Source organism: Mustelus asterias, chromosome 13, assembly GCF_964213995.1.
Source record: "Mustelus asterias chromosome 13, sMusAst1.hap1.1, whole genome shotgun sequence".
NCBI classification, from domain to species: Eukaryota; Metazoa; Chordata; class Chondrichthyes; order Carcharhiniformes; family Triakidae; genus Mustelus; species Mustelus asterias.
Window position 1 is genome coordinate 93,703,932 of NC_135813.1, and position 25,332 is coordinate 93,729,263.

Consider the following 25,332-nt stretch of genomic DNA (forward strand, 5'->3'; position numbering starts at 1 on the left):
TATCAACGTTGGTTAATTAGGTGATGTTGCCTTTATAGGATGGAAGTTGATGAATTTTTTGACGTCAGTGAAGCAAATCCATCAAAAAGAAGTGCACTTGCTATATTTAAAATCACAAGGAAGCTACTCTTTGTATACCACATGAAAGAAGATAAAGAGGTAAGTGTACCGGCCGCGGTTAATCCTGTGGCCTAGAATGGGGAAGGAAAATCGCTAGTTTGGGATCCTTTTGAGTAATGTTGTTTCGTTTAGAAAACTGCGATTTAAGTAATTAAAGTTGTAATTTAATCCGGCTGTTGTGGGGTCAGATTTCATGTATTCATCTACTACCCATCATCCCGTTCTAATATTTAAAGTTATCCTAAAGACTGGTAAAAGTGAAAGATTCTCAGACCCATGTTTAAACCGGATTGACAATATCGCTCCAAGGTCAAAGGGTGGCTAGTCTGGCAAATAAAAAAAAAGCGTCACACTGGTACAGTTTTGTGATTCAAGGCGGGACAGAGAAGAAAGAGTTTTGTCAGCTCGCTTATGGTGTAGCTAATCAGACAATCCTTGCCGCTGACACCATTTTCCATTCCCCGGAATAAACATCCTACAAGTGCAAACTTCTGATGAAACATGCAGCTCTGGGGACGAATGGATCTGTAAGACTCTTTAGTGGTGTGGAGTTCCTTTACACCAGCATGTTGGAGCTGAATTAATGACCTGCAAATTTGACTCCCTTGTTCCCCTAGTTGCTGAATTCTTGGTCCTGGCCAGACCAGGCCATCCTGCACCATCACCAAGTTAAAAGAGCAGGCTTGTGACCCACAGCTCCCAATGCCATAAGTGTAACTTGCTGTTAAGACTGAGAGTATGGCCTCCCTTACAATCTCCAGTGTGCATCGAAATTAACCTCTATCTAATTTTTTTTTTTTGCCAGCAAGCCATTAGACTTAAGGAGTAAAGAGTTTGCCAAACATGCAGAACTGTGGCATTGGCATTCCAAAGTCTGTCCTTCTAGTCACTCCACAGGAGATCAATCATTTCAGTTTGTGGAAATTGGGAATGCCATTTGTCCATCAAGGTGCAAAATTTTGTGCAAGTCCTTCCTCTCCTCGCGAGATCTGCACAGGTTGTTTGAATAACGAGTTTTTGTATGTTTCCAGAGACTTCAGAAGCTGTGCCGCTGTATCCTTAATAGCATGGAAGTAGAGAATGAGTCCAAGGTTTGTATGTAATAGTTTTTAATTTCAAATGTATCGCGTATTTCCTATTTCTATCCACCTCTAATGGTTTAGCTGATAGATGTTATGCCCAGTGTATAATTCGACATTCAGATAAGCAAGGTCACGTTCAGTTCTTAGTCTCTGGACATTCCACGGTGTTTTCATTCTGTGATGCCATCTGGTTTGTCTGAAAACTGAGAACCAGTGACCTTTGTCATCAGTCTTGTCTCAGTTTAATTGCCAGACTGTATTAATGAATTGTAGTGGAAAATAAAGGTAAACTTGATTGCTCCTCCCTGTGCTAATGACAGGTCTGTAATCCATTCTCCTCCATTCCAATGCTGCACAGCATAAATACACTCTCCAGTCATGTTGCAAATTGGGCTGGGCAAAATCAGTATTTGAACTCTCCAATTTCTATTTCTCTAAATCTCTATTTCATGAGATGTGGACATTTCATGAAAATTTCATCCAGTCACCTTTGCACTTTACTGTAATTCCTGCTCTGCCCAAGACTGCAAGAAACTACAAACGGTCGTGAATGTAGCCCAATCCATCACACAAACTAACCTCCCATCCATTGACTCTGTCTACACTTCTCGCTGCCTGAGCAAAAGCAGCCAGCATAATCAAGGACCCCACGCACCCTGGACATTCTTTCCTCCACCTTCTTCCGTCGGAAAAAAGATACAAAAATCTGAGGCCGCATACCAACTGACTAAAGAACAACCTCTTCCCTGCTATTATCAGACTTTTGAATGGACCTACCTCGCATTTAGTTGATCTTTCTCTACACCCTAGCTCTGACTGTAACACTACATTCTGCACTCTCGTTTCGTTCTCTATGAACGGCATGCTTTGTATAGTATGCGAGAAACAATACTTTTCACTGTATTCCAATACATGTGAAAATAATCAATCAAATTCCATTTACAGGAATATTGAGCAAGATCTGGTCAGTACAGATAATTTATGCATTTTTTACATGATTTATATCTGGAAGTGTGGTGGGCTCACAAGCATGCTCTTTTTATTTTGGTCAGAAGTTTAACAATACCAGGCTAAAGTCCAACAGGTTTATTTGGTAGCAAAAGCCACACAAGCTTTCAGAGCCTTAAGCCCCTTCTTCAGGTGAGTGGGAATTCTGTTCAAACAGGGCATATAAAGACACAAACTCAATTTACATGAATAATGGTTGGAATGCGAATACTTACAACTAATCAAGTCTTTAAGATACAAACAATGTGAGTGGAGAGAGCATCAAGACAGGCTAAAGAGATGTGTATTGTCTCCGGACAGGACAGCCAGTGTGACTCTGCAGGTCCAGGCAAGCTGCGGGGATTACAGATAGTGTGACATGAACCCAATATCCCGGTTGAGGCCGTCCTCATGTGTGCGGAACTTGGCTATCAGTTTCTGCTCAGCGACTCTGCGCCGTCGTGTGTCGCGAAGGCCGCCTTGGAGAACGCTTACCCGAATATCAGAGGCCGAATGCCCGTGACCGTTGTTCAGTCTGGCAACCATTATTCATGTAAATTGAGTTTGTGAACAGAATTCCCACTCACCTGAAGAAGGGGCTTAAGGCTCCGAAAGGTTGTGTGGCTTTTGCTACCAAATAAACCTGTTGGACTTTAACCTGGTGTTGTTAAACTTCTTACTGTGTTTACCCCAGTCCAACACCGGCATCTCCACATCATGACTTTTTATTTTGGAACAGGATTACTGATTGATTTTGTTGTCATTTAAAATATATATATTTTAAACTTTCATGGCTATTCACAGGTCTGGTATGTCTCATTAGCACTCTCCAAAGATCTCACCCTGCTATGGATCAAACAAGTTAAAGACCTACTCTGGCTCTGCTGTGAGTTTCTGAAGCAACTGAAGGTAAGTCACTTTGTGCAAAGTTCCAGCTGTGTGTGGAGAGGAGGCTGCAGTGTGAACTCCTAAATTACACTTTCAAAAAGTAAGATTAACTACTGTTTGATTTTGGTTGGCAGTAGATCAGAGCATTTAGTGAGGTTGGTTTTCCAACGTTGTCTTTTTATGGAGATGTCTCTGGACCACTGTTACAGAGCCACATGTTCCTGTCATTTAAAAGCCACTCGTGTTCTCACTGAACTTGTGTAATCAGACCAACTTCTGCGGGGGGGGGAGAACCGCAGTTAAACCACTGATGTGTTACTTGCAGTTTTACAACTAAAGTAAATTAAAATGTCAGCTAAATTAAAATTAGTATTAATTTTTTATGAAGGCAGTGGAGAATCTGCTTCCTGGAATTTAGTAGAATATGGGGTAGCTCAAAATCATGTTGCTTATTTAAAGTAAAGATTTACTTAATAGGTGGAACTATTTGAATTTTCTTTTCTTGCAGCCTGATATTCTGCAGGACTGTAAGTTCATCACATTGTATCTCACCATGCTGGTCACATTCACAGACACCTCAACCTGGAAAATACTGAGAGGGAAAGGTCAGTGGCATAAACAGCCTTTATAGTGTCAATTACTTTATTAATTCACTAGACATGTTCCATCTGTTATAGACTTTGGACTTTTGAGGTTCAGGCAATTAATTCCCACTTTTTTCTTTCTATAGGTCCTGTACTCGGGAGCCCGAGTTCAGGATTCTCTTAAGGTTAACTTGCAAGTCGGGTTGGTAAATAGGAAGACAAATGCAATGTTCACATTTATTTTGAGAAGACTAGAATATAAAAGTGGGGATCTACTGCTGAGGATTTATAAGGCTCTGGTCAGACCACACTTGGAATATTGTCAGCAATTTTAGGCCCTGTATCTAAGGAATGACGTGCTGGCCTTGGAGAGGGTCCAGAGGAGGTTCACGAGAATGATCCTGAAATGAAAAGCTTGACAGTTGAGGAGCGTTTGAGGACTCTGGGTCTGTACTCGATGGAGTTTTTGAAGGATGGGGGGGGATCTCATTGAAACTTACAGAACACTGAAAGACCTCGATAGAGTGGACATGGGGAAGATCTTTCCATTTGTAGGAGAGACTAGGGTCCAAAGGCACAGCCTCAGAATAAAGGGACGACCCTTTAGAACTGAGATGAGGATGTATTTCTTCAGCCAGAGGGTGGTGAATCTATGAAATTCATTGCCACAGAAGGCTGTGGAGGCCAGGTCATTGAGTGTATTTGAGACAAGAGATAGATTCTGGGTTGGTAAGGGGATCAAAGGTTATGGGGAAAAGGCGGGAGAATGGGGTTGAGGAGCGTATTAGTCATGATAGAATGCCGGAGCAGACTCAATGGGCCAAATGGCCTAATTCTGCTCCTATATCTTGTGGAAGTCCTATCTTCCTCTTTCTGTGCATTGGCACACTTGTCTGGCTTTCAAGTTTGTGCCTATACCTCTTTGTAACTCAAGAGTCCAAGTGATCAGTTGTCCATTTTTTTTCTTCTTCCTCTGTTCTCTCTGAGGAATTGCTTGGTTTCCACTAAATATTCTCCCCTAACAGCATAAATGCAATCAAGAAAATTAGGTTTCCACTCTTTATAAAAGCAGGGTAAAGTGTAGATCAGTATCACATTATCTATTTCAGTTTAATGGGCATCATTACAATTATGAATTGAATGGAACGTATTTCCATGATCCCACCGAAACGTTTTTTTGATGTCTTTTTTTGTTGCCCTCCCTGTCCCTTTTCCCCCTCTCACCACCCCCACTTTCCTGATGTACGCAGCAGTAATGTTCTCTGTGCTGAATATCCTCTGGTGCATCATTGCATTGAGCAATTGCAGGAATTTCAAAGCTGAGTCCAACACTATCCTCATCTGATGGGCACGGTTCCATTTCCAGCAGAGGCCACCTCGAGGTAGAGAGAGAGAAAGTTCAAAAGTAAGAACTCTGGCTGATCTTTCACCTCCCGTCCTCTGTGCCAAGGTTTCAAGCGGACATTTCAGAGTTCCAACCACCACTTCAGCTAGTTCAGCACAGGTCGAGAGCCAAGACAAAACATGCTGCAGAGTGCAGTAAATTTACTGATTAAATTTATATCGAAATAAATTAAAATTTTCAATCATGTATGTGGGCAGCATGAAGGAAATAGTCATTTTCAATTTCTGAAAATGTTGCTAGCCATCTAAAATGCCACACTTCAGGGCAGTGTAGAGATTCAGTGAACTTGCTCATCTCGCGTTGCCAATCCCATTGATTTTTCTTAATGACAGGAGAAGTTCTGAGACCCGCCATGAACCACATCTGTGCCAACATCATGGGACATCTCAATCAAAAGGGATATTACGTTGTGCTACAGGTTTGTTCAAAAATGCTGCTTAATTTCGGTAAATCTAGTGTTTAAAAAACAGCCTATTGTGGTGGTACCTTTCAGTGAACATTTGAGCTATTTCTGAGATTTTTGCGTAGATTAACTGGATGCCGGATAGGAGTAGAAATCCCATCATTGGGTTAGGTGGTCCCAGAAAACATTTGCTGAGTTTCCAACTGTTTTATTTTGTTAATGGGATGTGGGCATTGAATCATAGAATTCCTACAGTACAGAAGGAGGCCAATCGGCCCATCAAGGCTGTACTGACCATAATCCTACCCAGGCCCTATCCCCATGCATTTACCCTAGCTAGTCCCCTGACACTAAGGGACAATTTAGCATGGCCAATCCACCTAACCCACATCCACCTAAAGCATTGTCTCAGAGCCCATATGGTCTCTTATTATGGAAATGGTGTACCCCTGTGGGAACAGTGTGCATGCCATGCAGTAACTCGCCAATTCTCCCCTAACAGCATCCAAACCCACGATCTCTATTGCCCAAAAGAACAAGGACAGCATGCACATGTCCATCACCTGCAAGTTCCTCTTCAAGTCACACACCATTCTGACTTTGGAAATAAATCACTCCATCATCACGGGTCAGAATCCAGGAACTCTCTACTTAATAGCATTGTGGGTGTACCTACGCCATGCAGCAGTTCAAGAAGGCAACTCATTTAGGGATGGGGGAATAAATGCCGGGCTTACCGGCATGGTGGCACAGTGGTTAGCACTGCTGCCAGGGGCCCGGGTTCGATTCCCGGTTTGGGTGACTGTGCGGAGTCTGCACGTTCTCCCCGTGTCTGCGTGGGTTTCCTCCAGGTGCTCTGGTTTCCTCCCACAGTCTGAACGATGTGCTGGTTCGGTGCATTGGCCATGCTAAATTCTCCCTCATTGTACCCGAACATGCGCCTGAGTGTGGCGACATGGGGATTTTCACAATAACTTCATTGCAGTGTTAAGCCTACTTGTGACTAATTAAAAAAAAAAGTTTAATAAAATAAAAGGTTAAAGCTGATCTCTCTATGTATGGCAGTGAGACGTATGTACAGAACTTTTACTTGCATCGATTTTTGTTCATTGGTGATGGAAAATAAGTTTCTTTATCTCCAGATATTGTTAACAAATGGACTGGCAAGAACCAAACCATCTTTGTCCAAAGGGACTTTAACAGCTATTTTCACCCTTGCATTACGGTAAGGGAACTTCCAGGTCAAAGCTTAATTTCTGGTGCATCTTGCCTTAAACCCTCCTCAAAGTTGCCGGTTAAGCTTTTTTTAGTAACAGAGAAATAAAGTTTGTAGATGAAGCATCATCTTATTATGACCTTGAAAGCCCACCACTCTGCCCGTCCACTGCCATTGCTTATCTGTGACCTGTGATCCAATGACGGTACTAGGCCTCAGGTGGGTGTGGCATTGACAGCAGCCATGATCTATCTGGTGACGCTGCCAGTCAGTGGAGCTGCAGGCTTCTGATTGGCCTGCGGCCCTCAGTGGGTGCGATTTCCATCCCCAGGGCCCTTGAACTGAGTGACATTTAACTTTGTGGGCCTTCCCTAAAAGAGACGCTGCGCAGCTCTCCAGCCAGTAGGGAACATGGCCGTCACCTCCATTAAATCCAGCTGGTTTTGTTTTGTAATGCTTCTACAGTGCAGTGCCTTGACATTTCGTTGAAGGCATTTATATAAATTCAAGTTCTTGTAAAAATATTGGGTGGGATTTTTCCATCCCGCCTGCCACAGAACTCGTAGCGAGTGGGACACAGACCATGCAGAGATCCGTTGACCTCGGGCAGGATTTTCCGACTTTGGGGCAAACGTGGCGGAAAAATCCCGCCCATAATCTTTTATTGGGACAAGTCTCCAGTTGGTTAAACGAGGTACATGAAGGAGAAAAGCATAGAAGGTAAGCAAATAGATATCGATGATGAGGAGTGGGAGGAAAGTCATGTAGAAGATAAGCACTGGCATTGACTAGTTGTGCTAAGCATTCTATTTTCTGTGCTGTGGATCCCATGTTTAAGACCATTAGTTGGTCCTTTCCTACTCGCATGCATTTATTTTTTTAAGAGCACCAGTTGTTAGCTCTTTTGGCACAATAATAGTTTACATTCTTTTCTCCAGCCCAGTGATTGCTGCCCATTTCTCAGACAACCTACTCCGTTCCTTTCTGCTGCACATCATGTCAGTCCCAGCACTGGTGACACATCTCTCTACGATAGTACCTGAGGTAAAGAACTATCACAAAGAAAACTGCATGCAACTTGATATCTATTTGTATAGGTACCTTTCATCTCTCTTTTTAAAGAAAAGCATACGCTTTGTTTCCATCCATCCATCCCCCCCCCCTAGATTTGCCAATCTTCCTTCAACTTTCAGTTTTCTTCCAAGGCATTGCTCCATGAGAACAAAGGTGCAGTCTCTCACCAAACCTCTTACCAATTTCATAGTTGAACTGGACACTAAGGGGTACAAAGAATGGCGATCGTTTGCAAATGGTTCCTCCTCTTCTCCTCATTCCCTTCCCCTCAGAAACAACTTTAAGATAGTTTCTTGTCTTTGTCTTCCCCATCTCCATCAGACTGCCTGACTAATATTTGATTTGACTTATTATTGTCACATGTATTAACATACAGTGAATACTATTGTTTCTTGCGCGCTGTACAGACAAAACATTCCGTCCATAGAGAAGGAAACGAGAGAGTGCAGAATGTAGTGTTACAGTCATAGCTAGGGTGTAGAGAAAGATCAACTTAATGCAAGGTAAGTCCATTCAAAAGTCTGACAGCAGCAGGGAAGAAGCTGTTCTTGAGTCGGTTGGTATGTGACCTCAGACTTTTGTATCTTTCCCGACGGAAGAAGGTGGAAGAGAGAATGTCCGGGGTGCGTGGGGTCCTTAATTATGCTGGCTGCTTTGCCGAGGCAGCGGGAAGTGTAGATACAATCAATGGATGGGAGGCTGGTTTGCGTGATGGATTGGGCTGCATTCACAACCTTTTGTAGTTCCTTGCGGTCTTGGGTAGAGCAGGAGCCATACCAAGCTGTGATACAAACAGAAAGGATGCTTTCATTATATTATATTTAATATACATAAAAAAGAGGGAAACAGAGAAGTGCGAGGACTGCAGTGTAGGTTGATCGGCACCTGGAGTGAGCAGTTCCTCTTTACAGGTACTGACAACACTGTTTTGCTTTCCTCGCCTTTTCTGTTTTTGTTTCAGATTTTAATGTTGGTGAATTGCTGCATTAATCTACACTGCAGTGGGGTGCATTATTATCCCAAGGCTCTGCAGCTTCTACATATTGGGTTATTTGTTTTTGGTGGTGTCTGAGAAAGCTGAATTTGTCTCTCCAGAGGCACGTTGTATCTCCGCAAAACAGACCATAAGACATAGGAGCAGAATTAGGCCACTCGGCCCATCGAGTCTGCTCCGCCATTCAATCATGGCTGATTTTTTTTCTCATCCCCATTCTCTTGCCTTTTCCCCATAATCCCTGATCCCCTTATTAAACAGACGCATCATTGTTATCACTAGCTTCAGGGAACAGGCTATTCATTTAATAAAAGACGGGTTGGGAAGTATTTTCAACAGATTAGAAACTTCTATAGAATATTTTAATGTTTTTTAATTGTTTTGAGCATTAAAGTGCTGAGATTTGTTTGGAATCTTTTTTTTAAACCCAATAACCATTTTTTAGATGATGTTTCTGCCTCTGTTAGAATGAGTGAAAGTTTGGCTTCAAAAAAGTGTGGCTATTTGTTTCATATGCAGGAAGAAATGTCATTGGTTGTAGGTGTTTTCTCCATTTTGAGAGCCGCATATATTTTCTAAACTGCTGATTTGGTCAATTCTTTTGCATTTTACCTTATGGTAAGCGAGTAATCATTTCCATAACATCTTACAATAGCTGGGAAGTTTGACAGTCACCTCTTTTTTTTGTTGCTGTAATCACAGCAGTTTCTGAGGATGACTCTGAGCTCAGTGTGGTACAGTGTGATTGTCTCACACCAGAGTGCTGTTGCGCCGTGTCCGCCCTTCCCCGAGATATCCTCTCAGCTACTCACCAGATCTGAATGAATTGTCCCTTTCTATTCAGTGCATGGCTATGGTCCATTCCCATGAGCTACTTCGGAAATTCATCCTGTTTTTAAGTCGTGACGAGCAATGTGATGATATCTGTGTGTGTTTGGAGGGAAGCCATACGCTGTGTCTGCAGGGTGAGTGTTCCAGGAATATTGACTTATTTAAGGTTGTGCTTGCAATGTTGTTTTTATTTTGCCAATGTTAAAATAATGATTTGTTTCACTATTGCACATGCAGTTTCTTTAACAACACTGTGCATGCAAGGTTCCCATTATCCTTTGTGTTAGCTATTGAGTGGACCCCAGTTCTCACTGCTCTGAAGGTGCTATCTGGGCACCCTCAGTGATGTAAAGGATAATTGGAAGTGACTACAAAGCAGGTTGTGGATAACATGAGCCAAATTTGATCTTCCTATCTGATCTGTTAATTTATCTTGGTAAAGTTGGAGGTCACAATTTATCTTGAAGTTTCTAGGGTATAGAATCATAGAATCCCTATAGTGCAGAAGGAGGCCATTTGGCCCATCGAGTCCGCACTGACCACAATCCCACCCTGGCCCTATTCCCGTAACCCCACTTATTTACCCTTTTAATCCCCCTTCGCAAAGGTCAAATTAGCCTGGCCAGTCAACCTAACCTGCACACCTCTGGACTGTGGGAGGAAACTGGAGCACCCGGTGGAAACCTATGCGGATACGGGGAATTCCGAGACCGGGTCCCTGGCGCTGTGAGGCAGCAGTGCCAACCACTGTGCTGCCGTATTGAGAGAGAAAATACATTCCTAGTGCTCACCACTACGGTGACGTTTGCTGATAAGCAGCATGTGAATGTTGCTTTAACATTGCATACGATGTGTCTCATTCTTGAATAGTTTACTGATACTCACCCATGACAGGAAATTCTGGCCAAGTATTAGAAAGCTGCTTATGGAAGCTTAGTCTCATAGGAGTCAGTGCAATCAGGGAAAGCGGAGGGAAAATTGGGAAGAGGAGTGAATTAATTTAATCTTTTTTGGACTACAGCACAGAGTAAGTAATCTCTGAATATTGATAAAAGTGGCGGTTCGTTCTTAATTTTGATTTTTTTTTTCCAAAATTAAATCTGTCCAACTGACGCAGGGAATCTAATTTATTTGGCATACCTGTCAGAGAATGTGTTGGAGGAGGAGACAAGTCACTTTGTCAATGTGCTGACTGCCATGCTGTCGTATTGCCAGAAATATGTATCTCAGAAGAAGTCCAACTTGACACATTGGCACCCGGTACTTGGTTGGTTCTCGCAGACTGTTGATTATGGGTATGTGCTAGCAGTGGATATGTGAGTTAATCTGATGATATCTGTTAAACTAACATGTTATGTTCATTTAACTTTTCCTGGCTGCTTATTGACCTCCGACCTCTGTTAATAATCTCAACCTCTCACAATGGGAACAGTGATTTAGTGATGACATTTGCACTGCATCTAATCTGTGCTTTGCTTCACCTGGGAGAATTTGATGCTGACACTGTAACATTGTGGCAAAATGCTCCAGTCCCCAGCACTGATGTTTATTACCTCAACACCAGCATTTTGAGCAAAGATACAAAGAAAATGTTTGCCCAGCCTTATCAATAATTGTTTATTGTCAATAAGTTGTAGCTGTTGACCAGTGATTGTTAAATCGCTTTCCATTTTGACAGTTTATTAATTCAGTGGTTTAGGACATTGTCCTTTTTATCTTTAGAATTTGTTTGTCAACCCAACCTAGAGTTGGTGGAACTTTTTTTTCTTTAAGTTTATTCAATAGTGTCACAAGTAGGCTTACATTAACACTGCAATGAAGTTACTGTGAAAATCCCCTAGTCTCCACATTCCGGCACCTGTTCGGGTACACTGAAGGAGAATTTAGCATGGCCAGTGCGCCTAACCAACATGTCTTTCAGACTGTGGGAGGAAACCGGAGCACCCGGAGGAAACCCATACAGGAGAACGTGCGGACTCCACACAGACAGTGACCCGAGCCAGGAATTGAACCCAGGTCCTTGGCGCTGTGAGGCAGCAGTGTAACTAACCACTGTGCCGCCCTTACTTGCTTGTTATGAAGTGAAATTAATTCAGGGAAGCGTTAATACTTATCACTATGGATGTGAGCATTAAATTCCTCCGTCTTAAACTTTGACGCCACAAGAGCAGTTGAAAATGCTGATGCACGAATGGTCCTCAAATTGGCACTTTCACGGAAGAAAACTAGAAGGACAACTTGTATGTTAAAAGGCAAAATCAACAGGCAAGTTGGATCATAGGAATATTGTATATATCCACTAAAATCAGCTTTACACTGAACCTTTTCCCCCAGATAGAGTTGTCAGCAGAAAACCAGTTCCCCATTTATGATATACCAGTACATGGTGTTCACCTTGAACGCAGAACAGGAAACATTCTGTCCTTCAACGTTGATGTTTTTCACTTTGATTTGTTATGCTTTAAAGATCCAGTCTTCAACTAATAATAAAAATTGAAGCACAATTAATTAAGGTGCAGTGTTGAAAGTGAGGACAACATAATAAAACCAGTGTTTAATAGTTCGCTCTGTGCATCATTAAAGAAGCTGTATTCTAAAGAATTTTTCCAGTGATTCCTTCACTCTGCCTCTTTTCAGGTTGAACGAAGCAATGCCTCTGGTCACCAAACAGTTGCAGTACTTGTGGAGTGTCCGGGTTATTCGCATGCTTTTCCATGATGTGTTGAGCAAGAAACTGGCTGAGAATCAAGACCTATCTCATTCTCAGTACTCCAGTCCTTCAAACAACATTCACGTCAAAAGTAAGCATCCTTTTTAGTCTGCATCCTTAATGAAAAGCATTAATCGGTAGGACTTTTACCACCACAGCTTCATTCCCCATACCTGCATTGTCCAGTGGTCATGTCTAGCTATGCAAACCATTTTGGCCTTCGGACTGATCTCAGTTGAGGAACCACAACTGGGCTCAGCACCCCTGAGTGTAAGAGGAGGAGATGCATTAGCCAGGATTTCTGGCCATCTCGGCCTTTTGGCTTAGATGAAGCATTAGATCAAGCCTCGGAGGGGGTGCAATGCTGCATCCTGTCACCTTGAATCTTGTTTGATCGAGCCTAAGATGGGATGCAATGCCTTGTTTTGTCGGCTTGGATCTTGTTTGTCCTTCATGTGGGGTCCACGATTGGAGGTGATTTAAATTGGCTTTTTTGCTTAGAATTAAAGTACCGCAAGGCAAAAAAAGAGAGGTTCTGTTGACGGATGTTTAAAAAACTAGTAGTTTATGAACAGATGTTGGGCATTTATTGATTAATTATACTTTGATGTGCATAAGAACATAAGAAATAGGAGCAGGAGTAGGCCATCTAGCCCCTCAAGCCTGCCCCGCCATTCAATAAGATCATGGCTGATCTGAAGTGGGATCAGTTCCACTTACCCGCCTGTTCCCTATAAACCCCTAATTCCCTTACCGATCAGGAATCCATCTATCTGTCGTAGCCTCCACCACTTCAGTGGGCAGAGAATTCCAGAGATTCACCACCCTCTGAGAGAAGAAGTTCCTCCTCAACTCTGTCCTAAACTGACCCTCCTTTATTTTGAGGCTGTGCCCTCTAGTTCTAGTTTCCTTTCTAAGTGGAAAGAATCTCTCCATCTCTACCCTATCCAGCCCCTTCATTATCTTATTGGTCTCTATAAGATCCCCCCTTCTAAATTCCAACGAATACAAACCCAATCTGCTCAGTCTCTCCTCATAATCAACACCCCTCAACTCTGGTATCAACCTGGTGAACCTTCTCTGCACTCCCTCCAAGGCCAATATATCCTTCCGCAAATAAGGGGACCAATACTGCACACAGTATTCCAGCTGCGGCCTCACCAATGCCCTGTACAGATGCAGCAAGACATCTCTGCTTTTATATTCTGTCCCCCTTGCGATATAGGCCAACATCCCATTTGCCTTCTTGATCACCTGTTGCACCTGCAGACTGGGTTTTTGCGTCTCATGCACAAGGACCCCCAGGTCCCCCTGCACAGCAGCATGTTGTGATTTCTTTCCATTTAGATAATAATCCAATTTGCTATTATTTCTTCCAAAGTGAATAACCTCGCATTTGTTAACGTTATACTCCATCTGCCAGATTCTCGCCCACTCACTATATAAAGAGTCGATGAGGATGAGGCTGGAGTGGTTAGAGTGGAGACGTAAGCTCTGTGGCAAACATTGAACAGTTTCTACCAAAGCTTCCTAGTCTGTGTTTTCTTCGCAACCAGGAGTAGGAATTCCTACAGGAGTAGGAATTTCTCTGACACTAAAGACTGGGCATTTTCTTATGCTTACACCACTTAGACTCACACTTTGTAAGTGAATTCCATGGAGCTGCAGGCAGTTGTGTCACCTTACCTCATGAGCAGTCTGTGAGGAGAGAAGAAAACTGGTGAAAGGTGGAAATGGGACTTAAAATCTGACAGCTGTGTGGTAGATTGGGCTGCATCTCTGGGACTTGGATTGGAAACTATCCCTGACCGTGGAAATAAAGTCTCCCCATTCCTGTAGCAGTGAATTATGAGATGCAATTGGAGCTGGCAGTGGAGTAGTGTATTGTCACTGGACTAGTAATCGCGAGCCCCAGGGCATTGCTCCGGGGACCCAGGTTCAAATCCCTCCAATGGCAGATGGTGGACTTTCAATTCAATAAAGATCTGGAGTAAAAAATTCTAAAAAGGACCATGAAACCATTGTCGATTGTTGTAACAACCCATCTAGTTCACTAATGTTCTTAGTCTGGCCTATATAATGTTCCAGACCCACAGCAATGTGCTTGAATCTTAAAAAGGTCTCTGAAATGGTTTAGCAAACAACTCAATTCACGGGCAACTAAGAATGGGTAAAAAATGCTGGCCCAGCCAGTGACACCCACACCCCATGAGTGAATATAAAAAAAAGTATGCCCTTGCAGATGAAGTCTGTAACACAACTGCACATTGCTTTACCTGGAAATGCTTGCTGCTGTCCATGGAAAATTGGGAATGTGCTGCAGTTCCCAGATCCAGCATCTGTCACCCAGATGAGCATTAAAGGAACTATTCTGTACGATGCTTTGATTTATTTTTATTGTAGATCTCTTCAAGCGAGCATTTCAGAAGTCGGCATCCATGCGAAACATTCTGAAGCCAGTAGGGGGGAAGCGTGTGGACTCTCCAGAGGTGCAGAAGGTCTGCAGTATCTGTGTGCTATATCAGACAGCACTGACCACACTCACCCAGATTCGACTCCAGATACTTACTGGTAAGTCTTGTGTTTTTAAAATGGGCCGGCACAGTGGAACACTGGTCAGTGACAGGGACATGTTAGAGAATCTGAGGGTCTTCTCTTGAGAGCAAAGAAGGGGGTAGCACAATGGTTAACACTGCTGCCTCACAGCACCAGGGACCCGGGTTCGATTCCCAGCTTGGGTCACTGTCTGTGTGGAGTTTGCACGTTCTCCCCGTGTCTGCGTGGGTTTCCTCCGGGTGCTTCAGTTTTCTCCCACAGTGCAGGTTAGGTTCATTGGCCACGCTAAATTGCCCCTTAGTGTCCTGGGATGTGTAAGTTAGGGATTAGCGGGGTAAATATGTAGGGTTACGTGGATAGGGCCTGGGTGGGATTGTTGTCGGTGCAGACTCGATGGACTGAAGGCCTCCTTCTGCACTGTAAGGATTCTACGATTCTAAATGTCCCTTTTTTTTTAAAAAAAACACTTTTTTTGAGGTGGTGCAGCCAAATGAATAAATTTGCAGTGAAGAATACAGCAGAAAGGAATTTCACCGAAGTCAGTATCTGTAATGGAGTGATGAACTATTGAAGTGTTGAAGGTTTACCCCTATCATTTTCCCAAGGCTCCTTTATTTTGTTTTACAAATATTTATCCACTTCCCTTTAAAAGCGATAATAGATTCTGTTTCCATCACTGTTTCAGGTAAGACTCTACAAGCTCTCGAAACTCTCCATGTAAAAGAGTTTCCCCAAATTTTTCTTTCTTTTGATCATCATAAACTTATGCCCTTCAATTATTGACTCACTGGAAATAATTTTTACTTGTATACCTTATCAGAAACTCTTAAGATTTAGAATAATGATAAAAGATCTCTTAAACTTTTTCCAGTGAAAAAGCAAATCTATGCATGTCAACTTACATTATTACTAAAGCCTTTAATCCTTGGTATCATTTTACTAAATCTCTTCTATATGACCTTGGCTTCAGTCCCAAAGAAGGGTCCCTAAAACTTTACACAATCGCCAAAATCCAACTACCGTTGGCAGGATCTTATGGCTCTGCCCATGGCGCACCCTTGCTGCAGTTTTCCAGTGGCAAGGGGTGCGTTCAAACGGAAACCCTGTTGACAACGGCAGGACCATAAGATCCCGCCGCCTCCTACCGCTGTGAAACATGCCGCCGAGAGGGAGAAAAATCCCGCCCATAACATGTGCAGCCTTTCCAGTGATTTGTTCAGGTTTAGAATGATCTCTGCTTGTTTTTTATAAATCTATAAAATCTAGGATTCAATAACAGTTTTATCAATTTAGCCTTCCACTTCTAAGGATCATACCATACATTGTATTTAAAGTAAAAAGTTAAAGTTTATTTATTAGTCACAAGTAAGGCTTACATTCACACTGCAATGAAGTTACTGTGAAATTCCCCTAGTCGGGTCAATGCACCTAACCAGCACGTCTTTCAGACTATGGGAGGAAACTGGAGCACCCGGAGGAAACCCACGCAGACACGGGAAGAACGTGCAAACTCTGCAAAGACAGTGACCCAAGCTGGGAATCGAACTCGGGTCCCTGGCTCTGTAAGGCAGCAGTGCTAACCACTGTGCTACACCATCTATCTACTCATTGAGCCATTGGGAAAGCCTGGAAAATTCATGTTTAAAAAATATATACTTTTAGTCTAAAATAATCAAATGCTGTTGATGCTTAATGGAACAAATCAATAAAACATTTTCAGGGTCATAAATGGGGGAAGGGGAATCGTACTGAATCCAGTGCATTGAAAATGATTTTAATGAGGACCTGCTGATGAGAGTTGGGTGAATATTCTCAGCCCATCTTGTATCCAGGGGGATGAAGGCTTTTTTGTGTTTTCAGTGATTTTGGATGTCTGTGTTTCAGGGTTAACCTATCTGGATGACTTGTTGCCCAAGTTGTGGGCATTCATTTGTGAACTGGGACCTCAAGGGGGCCTGAAGCTATTCCTTGAGTGCCTGAACAATGATACCGAGGAATCCAAGCGGCTTCTTGCAATGCTGATGTTATTTTGTGACTGCTCTCGGCACCTTATCACGTAAGTTTGTGAGAGATTTGAGATAGACCTGCGGTCTTGAGTGAAATGCACTGGGCTGAAGGTGGTGGAACAAAACCACTTCATTTAAAGAGGACCAGCAATTAATGGTGAAAACTTCCTACTCCCAAACACTCCAACTTTATAGAAGAAATTACAGAGATACATTTTTTTTTTTTTTTTAAGGAAAGGCAATTTTCTTACCAGCAGCATGTCAAAGAATGAATTGTGCCTGCGAAGCCACACTGATGATGTGACCAGTGAGAAGCATCTACATTCATTCTCTTAAAAAGAATAGCTGTCACAACTTACTTACAGCCACACCAGAGCCCTCCATTCGGGTTATACTGCAAAATATGTTTTAGCAAAGCCTTAAGCCGGTTATTATGACCGTCTCTTCCAATTAGTTTTGAGTAACTAACACGGAAGAGCCTGCATCAACTTGTCCCATTTCATTGCAAGAAGCCTAGGAAATGAGAGCAAGCTTGTAGATTTGTGGAAATGCATAGTGGCGATCTCTTCAACCTATTTACGTTTAAAATGATGGCCGCAGCACAGGTTCGCTGCACAGGGTGAACACGTTTAATTCCGTTGAACCAAAATCTTAATGCTGAAGCTGAATTGATTTGATTTATTATTGTCACATGCATTAGTATACGGTGAAAAGTATTGTATGACATTTTTAGTTTAGATTTTCTTATGGCATGGCCATAATATGACTCTTGCTCTGCTGGAAATTTTGTTTTTTTTAATATTATTTTCAATTAACACATTATGTTAACAAAGTCATAATATTAGAGACTGTCGTTTGATCCTGAATACCTGTACCAGTTGGAGCCCCATGTCTGAACTATCTATGATTATATTTCTCTAACCCCTTCCTGTTTTTTAAAAATAATTTTCTGAATTATTTTTCCCTGTGTAATATTGGGTTACCTTGTTGCGGGAATGTATTTTGCTTCCACAGTATTTACAGGAGTCCATGTTTATCTAATGACTCTGTTGCCACAGCCGTACGGTTCCGTGGAGTGGACTTTATTAGCGGGATTTTTGCCTTGGAAATACAAAGCTATTGAGAAGTGAAGTAAAGAAGGGGGTTTGCATCTGCGTAGCACCTTTCACAACTTTTGAATTTATCAAAGTGCTTCACAACCAATGAAATAGTTTTGAAGTTTAGTCACTGTTGTAATTGTAGGAAAACACGGCAGCCTGTTTATGCACAGCAGGATCACATAAGCAGCAATGAGATATTGACCAGATAATCCTTTAGTGACTTTTTAGAGAGATAAAAATTGACCAGGTCACCAGGAGAGCTCCCCTGCTGTTCTTTGAATAGTACTATGAGATTTGTTGCACTCCTTTGAGTGAACAGACAGGGTCTTGCCTTAACATTTCATTGAAAAGACAGCACCATTGTTAATGCAGCATTCCCTCAGTATTGTTGAGGATTCAATCTGACCTGGTAGCCACTAACGATAAACACAGCCCCAATTTTTGGTTCACGTCATGTGGGCATTACTTTTTTGCCGGATGTATTTAATAGGAATAATTCAACTTAGATGCTGGGTGCACAAGTAGGATATCACACCACTGCTTCTTTCATTTTTGTGGTTCTCTGTAACAAGCCCCAGCTTCTGCTGATGGAGCTTCATGGATCACTGTTGCTGTTTAGTACAGGTCTGGGTAAATCTAACTTTTTTTTCCGCTGTTTTTTTGTACCACCTGCCTCACTCCCAGCTTTCTGTCTACTATGTTATGTAACTAAATTCTAACAACATTATTACAGGATCCTGGATGACATTGAGGTGTATGAGGAGCAAGTCTCATTCAAACTGGAAGAGCTCGTCACCATCTCCTCCTTCCTGAATAATTTTGTATTTAAAATGATCTGGGATGGCATTCACGGTGAGTTTACTTGCATAATATCAAGAATTGTAGCAGGTCTACTGTCTGGTTAGGTTTGTGGAAACACTGGATGGGGCCAGTGTTCACATTTAATCATCGAGTCTTGGGCTGAAAGACCCGAGGAGCGATCGAGTCGAATGGGTCTATGGTCTCTGCAGTTTAGAAACATGTGAGGTGATCTCGTTGAAACATTAGATATTCTTTAAAAGGCTTGACAGGATAAATAATGAAAAGCTGTTTCCCTTCGCAGTACAATCTAGACCTGGGAGTCATAGGGCCATATTTTACCATTTTGATTCTAAGTGCTGGGCAGACTTGAAACTGGGAGTGTTTCGGATCCGACTTTTAAACCCGTTCTCAGGCGCCCCCATACGCACTCTGCCTGAAAAAGTATCAGCAATTCCCAATTGCGCTGCAGAAGCCTGTGGGTGGGGTTTAACGCGCCCGAACTCCTGCAGCTTCGATCTGCAGCTCCGATCGGCACCTCCAACCGCGCATGCGCAGAAAAAAATGATAGAATGTGGCTCCCCTGCCACATCGCTCCCGGGACGGATAATGCCTCCCACTGGCCCCCACAGACATTTCCCCACGCCCACCCCCACCCAGACCAATCGCGGGCCCCTCCTCCCCCCTTCCCCACACCGATATCAGGCAGAGTGGCAGTGGACCCCTCCCGTACCCCTCACTGGTCTCGGGCAAAGTACCCCCCCCCCCACTGATCTCAAGCAGAGAGCCGTCAGACACTTGGCACTTATCTCCTCACTAATTGGAGCGCCCGAATCAGACTTTTATGAAGCATGTCTGTTTAGCGCCGATTCTGGATGGGCGAACGTGGTGGTAAAGGGGGAAGTGCCAGTGAGGTTGGGCGTGCGGCCCATTAAGTCAATTAAAATGCATGCAAATGCATTTAAGTGGTCGTCACGCCTGTTTCAGGCACGGTCCCGACCACTTCAATTTTCGGGCCTTGGTAAACGGGGACCCGGCGCGGAGGCGGGCGCGGATCATGCTACTCGCCTCACGCCCGACTTTATCAAGTTTTCACGTCCGAAAACAGGTGCAACTTGATGGTAAAATCGGGCCCAAGTCTCAGAATAAGGGGTCGTCCATTTATGACCAAAATGAGAAATCTGCTCAGTTGGAGACTTGTGAATCTTTGGAGTATTCGCTCCCTGAGGGCTCCAGATGCTCAGTCGCTGAGTATATTTAAGGCTGAGATTAATAGTTTCTTGGACACAAGGGAATCACTAGGATAGAGCAGAAAGGGGAGTTGAAGATGGAATGGCAACGCAGGCTCAAGGTTGAGCCTGCTCCTGATATTTCTTGCATTTCTTCGATTATGACGAGCGTGTCCTCAAATGTTTTGAACTTCCTGTTGAAATCTGGCGTTGAATCCAGTTCAGACAGATAATGATGTTGATCTGAGTGTCTCTTAGCTGTTGCCCTGGTCTAATGTTGAATGTTCTCTGAAATTCATTTGGATAAGTCCCTAATCCAGTTACAGGCTGCTTTTATAGTTTGCATTTTCAAATACGTTCGGCTACACCTAGTACCACCAGAAATCCATTTTAACACATTAGAAGAAGCCGAGTTGCATTCTCATCCTCAAAAAAACAGGCAGTAAAGATATAACATTTAAAAGATTATTAATTAAAAGATGTTTTTACGAAAAATAAACTTTTTATTAAGACATTATTAGTTGCACGTAGACAGCCCTGCTTATTTCTTGTTGAATCTGAATCAAGTGTCAGAATTTTGGACAGAATACTATCTGGCAACATTGGATTCTAATGTAAGCCTACTTGTGAGTAATAAATAAACTTAAACTTCAGCGACCCCTTGAGCTACTGTGAAAATTGGACAGATCTCTTTTTCTTTTTGAAAGCATTGCATCATTTCATTCAGGTCAATTCTAAAGAGCAAAAGCTACATTATTCCAAAATAATGTGAATAAATTGGAGACTGAGCGCACCCCACCGCAACCAAATTTGCCACATCTTTTTACACAAGCAGATTCACATCTGGATTTGTCCAATAAATGGATGTTTCCATTATTCTAATTGGGAAAATTCAGGTCAGCTTTTTAACGAGGTGGATTTGATCGCTTTCTCGTGTGCCCCCCCCCCCCACCTAAATCAGGCTTGCGTTAGTGAAGATAGAAACCTAATCAGCCAAAGTCTGAACCGAAATGTTTGTTTCTGTATCTCTCTAGAAAATGCAAATGGAGAGCAACTGGAGCTGTTCCATTCCGTTCACGGGTGGCTGATGACTCTGTATGAGCGAGACTGCCGGCGGCGCTTTGCTCCGGAGGATCACTGGCTGCGCAAGTAAGTGAAGAATGAACTTTCAACACAGTCTGTAAGAAAGCAAAGCCCTTTGTCTGCATCTTCCCTCAGAAAAATGACGCAAGCACCAATCAGACTGTTGCCCTTTCCTGTCTTATAGACAGTCTGCTCCTGAATACTGGTTAAAAATATAGCTATATTTGACAGTAACTGTCTTTTGGAAAATATTAAAAATGAATGGGCACTGAAAACTGGGCTGGATTTTACGTTGCCTGCCAGTGGGTTTGAAGGCAAGGGGCTTGTAAAGTCCAGTGGGCAGCTGCCCACCCACCCCTGACCTGTTAGAAATCTTGCATGGGAAAGGGGAGGCATTGGGCAGCCCATCTGCCCATGGATCTATTGAGGCCTGAAAGTGGACATTTAATGTATGCTTAATTGCCTCATCCAGCCCCTGCCACTATTTTACCTTTGGGGAGCCCATGCCATACAGGAAGTCTGGCAGCTTTAGCTATGCAGTCTGCTATCAGGCAAGGGGTAAGAACCTCCATTAGGGTGCACTGGACCCATTGGGGGCACACCCTCTGCTAGGACAGCCTCCCCCTTCCCTTTGGCCTCTTGAACCCATCCCCTCATCCCCTGACACCTCTGAGCCCAGACTTCCTTGGGCTTCTCGGTGGTGGGACTGCCTGTAATTCCAACAATTATCATGCCCCTTCTTATAAAAGCAAATTACTGTGGATGCTGGAATCAGAAACAAAAACAGCAAATGCTGGAAAATCTGAGCAGGTTTGACAGCACCTGTGGAGAGAGGACAGAGCTAATGTTTCGAGTCTGGGCGACCCTTCTTCAGAGCTCAGACCTGCTGAGATTTTGCAGCATTTTCTGTTTTTGCAGCACGCCCATCTGTTGGGCTACTAGGACTACAGAGCTGTTGGCCAATCAGATTGGTTGGCTGCTCTTTAAGGCGGGATTTCCTGCTGAGACGGAGTGGAATTTTCACACCTTGAGCCAACCAGGGCTGCACCAGTGTGAAATTGCTGCTCCGGACTGGGGGTGGCCTTCCCCACCCAGGCATTTTAATTGGGTGAGGTAAAGTTTAGTCCATTTACAGAATAGAGACAGAACAGCTACTCACTGGTAACTGGTGTGATCTTGAGTGAGAGGATTAGAACAGAAGGATGTGCGCACATGGGGAAACAGCACAAACATAACATTAGGAAATGATCAGTAAGCACGTGAGAAATTTAAAAATGTTCTTGGGGAAAACTGCAGAGTATTTGAGAAGTTTATTGAATTTAGAATCCATTGGAAGAGATGTTAGTGGCTAAGTTTTGTGCCTTAAGAATTTTGCTGGGATTCTGAAAATATTAAATGCCTTTATTACCTCGAGGAAATAAATTTAAAATGTATCAATGCTACCACTTTGGAGTCAAAATGTTTTGCTTTCCATTGTTTTGCAAGACTTCATTCATTAATAATTTTCCCTCTAGGGCAGGAACAGGTACCGAGTAATTGTAGAATCATAGAATCCCTGCTGTATAGAAGGAGGCCATTCACACCATCGAGCCTGTACCGACCACAATCCCACCCAGGCTCTATTCCCGTGCCCGGAATATTTATCCTGCTAATCCCCCTGACACTGGGGTCAATTTACCATGGCCAATCAACCTAACCCGCACATCTTTGGACTGTCGGAGGAAGCCGGAGCACCTGGAGGAAACCCACACAGACACAGGGAGAAAGTGCAAACTCCACACAGATAGTGACCGAGGCCAAAAAAAATAATGTTTTTTTTAAACCCTTTGAATACTGAAACTTTGAACATTTTAATACAATTATTTAACCAACTAATTTTTATTTTGACTCACTCCACCCCAAAATAGTTTGGTTATGCTTTAATTTATTTGAAGAATGTGAGCATGTCCTGCAATGCGGGGTTTGTCCTATGATGAGAGGCTGACTAAATTTGTCTTGTATTCTCTGGAGCTTAGAAGACTGAGCGGCGATTAAAGGCTACAAAATTCTGAAGTCGCTGAGAGATTGTTTCCACTGGCAGGGAATCTAAAACAATGGAATACGACCTTAGGATAAGGGGCTGATCATTTAGAAACTGAGCTGAGGAGAAATTACTTCACTCAAAGGGTTGTGAATCTTTGGAATTATCTACCCCAGAGGGTTGCAGATGCTCCATCGTTGAATACATTTAAGTTTGTGGTAGACAGATGTTTGGTGTCTCGGAATTGAGGGATATTGAGAGCGGGAAAGAAAATGTGGTTGAAGCCCAAGATCAGATGTGATCGTACTGAATAGCAGAGCAGGCTCGATGGACCATGTGGTCTACTCCTGCTTTTTTTATGTTCCTAAGCTTATTACCGTATTACTGGTTTGAATTGCTGATGTTCTAAAACATCTTTTCACCCTGAGTTGGCTGACAATCTTAGGAAAGAATTTTGTACATTGTAATTCCCAATGTCTCCATGTTCCAGTGTTGCCACTCCATAACGAGCTGTTCATCTTATTCATAAAGGGATCTGAAACCCAGCTTGATATTCCAGGACCTGGATAAAGGGAAGAAGAGAGCCCAGTTACTACTGCAGTACATCCCCCACACTATTCCACACAAAAATGTAAGTACCATTCTGAGTAATGGCATGGTGTGCGTGAACAGTCCCATTTATTCAAACAGCCCATTTAGTAATGAAGCTTACCAAATATCCTGGGGGTTACCATGAGCAAAATTCCTGTCAACTCTTAGTAATATTTTACTGACTGTCCTGTACTTTTGCCTCACCTGTGACACCCTTTGCGTTTTTAAAACATTACAATTGACTATTCTAGCACACTGAAGTATATTTTGTTGGTCTTTCTGAGGTTCGAGTCGCAATCCTATTGTTTTGAATAGGCTGTCAGTGAGGTTTATGATTTAACTGCTTCAGCATTATGATTCACTTAAATAAGCTAAATGGGTAACCCTAACCCTAAACCATGGGCAGCAAGGTGGCACAGTGGTTAGCACTGTTGCCTCACAGCACCAGGGACCCGGGTTCAATTCCGACCTTGGGTGACTGTGTGGAGTTTGCATGTTCTCCCCATGTCTGCATGGGTTTCCTCCAGCTGCTGCAGTTTCCTCCTACAGTCCAAAAGATGTGCAGGTTAAGTTGATTGGCCATGCTAAATTGTCCCCTACTGTCAGGGGGATTAGCAGGGTACATACGTGGGGTTGTGGGAATAGGGCCTGGGTAGGATTGTTGTTGGTATAGACTCGATGGGCTGAATGGCCCCCTTCTGCACTGTATGTATGGATCTAAAATGTCACCTAAGCGAGCTATACACTTGTCACGTATTGACCCAAGTACGTCATACATGGCTGCATTATCTTTATAGTTGGAGGGAACTTTCCTGGTGGTCAGTGGAAGTTGTCACAGTTCCCCAATTTTCATCCTCCACATGTGACAGTATTTTAGACATAGGGAAAGAAGACAAATAGGATGCATTGATAAAAGAAAGACCGAGGGCTCTACATCAGGAAATAAGCAGCATGGTCATGGGTTTTCTGTCTTTGGTAGTATGTATTTTGACAGTTTGGAGTTCAGCGGATTCAAAATATGTTTATATACTAGTAGATCCATCCAAGGCCCTTCCATTCTGTGACATGCTCTCAGATAGCCAGTCTGTAATGAAGGCAAAAACGTTTAAAATTGTAGAAGGGGAGAAACCTCTTCAAAGATGTAGGAATTTATTTTAAATTTCATTAAAATTTATTCCAGTTTACCAAACAATTGGACGCCAGTGATTTTGAGAAGATATTTAATCTGTAAATCGTTACGCTGATTGAATAAAGCTCACTTTGTCCTTTCTCTTGTTAGAGGGTGCTGCTTTTCCGAAACATGGTAACAAAGGAGAAAGAGTCGCTGGGGTTGGTGGAGACCAGTTCTGCGTCCCCTCATGTCATTCACATTACAATACGCAGATCCCGAATGCTCGAGGTAACCTGTCCCAAGTTTTGATGGCGATACCACTTTGGTTTAATGCACTCTAATTTTAATATTCCCACTGTTGGGATTTCTCTTCTCTTTTTTTTTTACAGCTACAATACAGGGATTTTCCCCAAATTTTCTTGGATAGTTCCTGAATTTCTCGAGTTGTCTTACTCCCGAGCTGGTCTGCTTTTGTTATCTAGTGGATGCGAGTTCTGGTACAAAGCTGGTATTTTAGCGAGGAGAGCCCTGATCTTTGTATTTC

General features: G+C 42.9%; 1 protein-coding gene across 4 annotated transcripts in view; it reads left to right on the top strand.

Annotated features, from left to right (window-relative positions):
* Positions 1 to 25,332, top strand: part of ube3b (ubiquitin protein ligase E3B) — a 49,311-nt gene that overhangs the window by 6,434 nt on the left and 17,545 nt on the right. For all 4 annotated transcript variants that reach the window (XM_078227278.1, XM_078227277.1, XM_078227275.1 and 1 more), the window contains 16 exons: positions 39 to 159; positions 1,152 to 1,211; positions 2,994 to 3,098; positions 3,586 to 3,682; positions 5,399 to 5,484; positions 6,612 to 6,694; positions 7,624 to 7,729; positions 9,598 to 9,718; positions 10,702 to 10,879; positions 12,222 to 12,385; positions 14,698 to 14,865; positions 16,735 to 16,906; positions 18,690 to 18,808; positions 21,018 to 21,132; positions 23,618 to 23,717; positions 24,957 to 25,076. In XM_078227278.1, the coding sequence (XP_078083404.1) occupies positions 39 to 159; positions 1,152 to 1,211; positions 2,994 to 3,098; positions 3,586 to 3,682; positions 5,399 to 5,484; positions 6,612 to 6,694; positions 7,624 to 7,729; positions 9,598 to 9,718; positions 10,702 to 10,879; positions 12,222 to 12,385; positions 14,698 to 14,865; positions 16,735 to 16,906; positions 18,690 to 18,808; positions 21,018 to 21,132; positions 23,618 to 23,717; positions 24,957 to 25,076 (1,915 nt within the window). The remainder of the gene's footprint in view (positions 1 to 38; positions 160 to 1,151; positions 1,212 to 2,993; positions 3,099 to 3,585; positions 3,683 to 5,398; positions 5,485 to 6,611; positions 6,695 to 7,623; positions 7,730 to 9,597; positions 9,719 to 10,701; positions 10,880 to 12,221; positions 12,386 to 14,697; positions 14,866 to 16,734; positions 16,907 to 18,689; positions 18,809 to 21,017; positions 21,133 to 23,617; positions 23,718 to 24,956; positions 25,077 to 25,332) is intronic.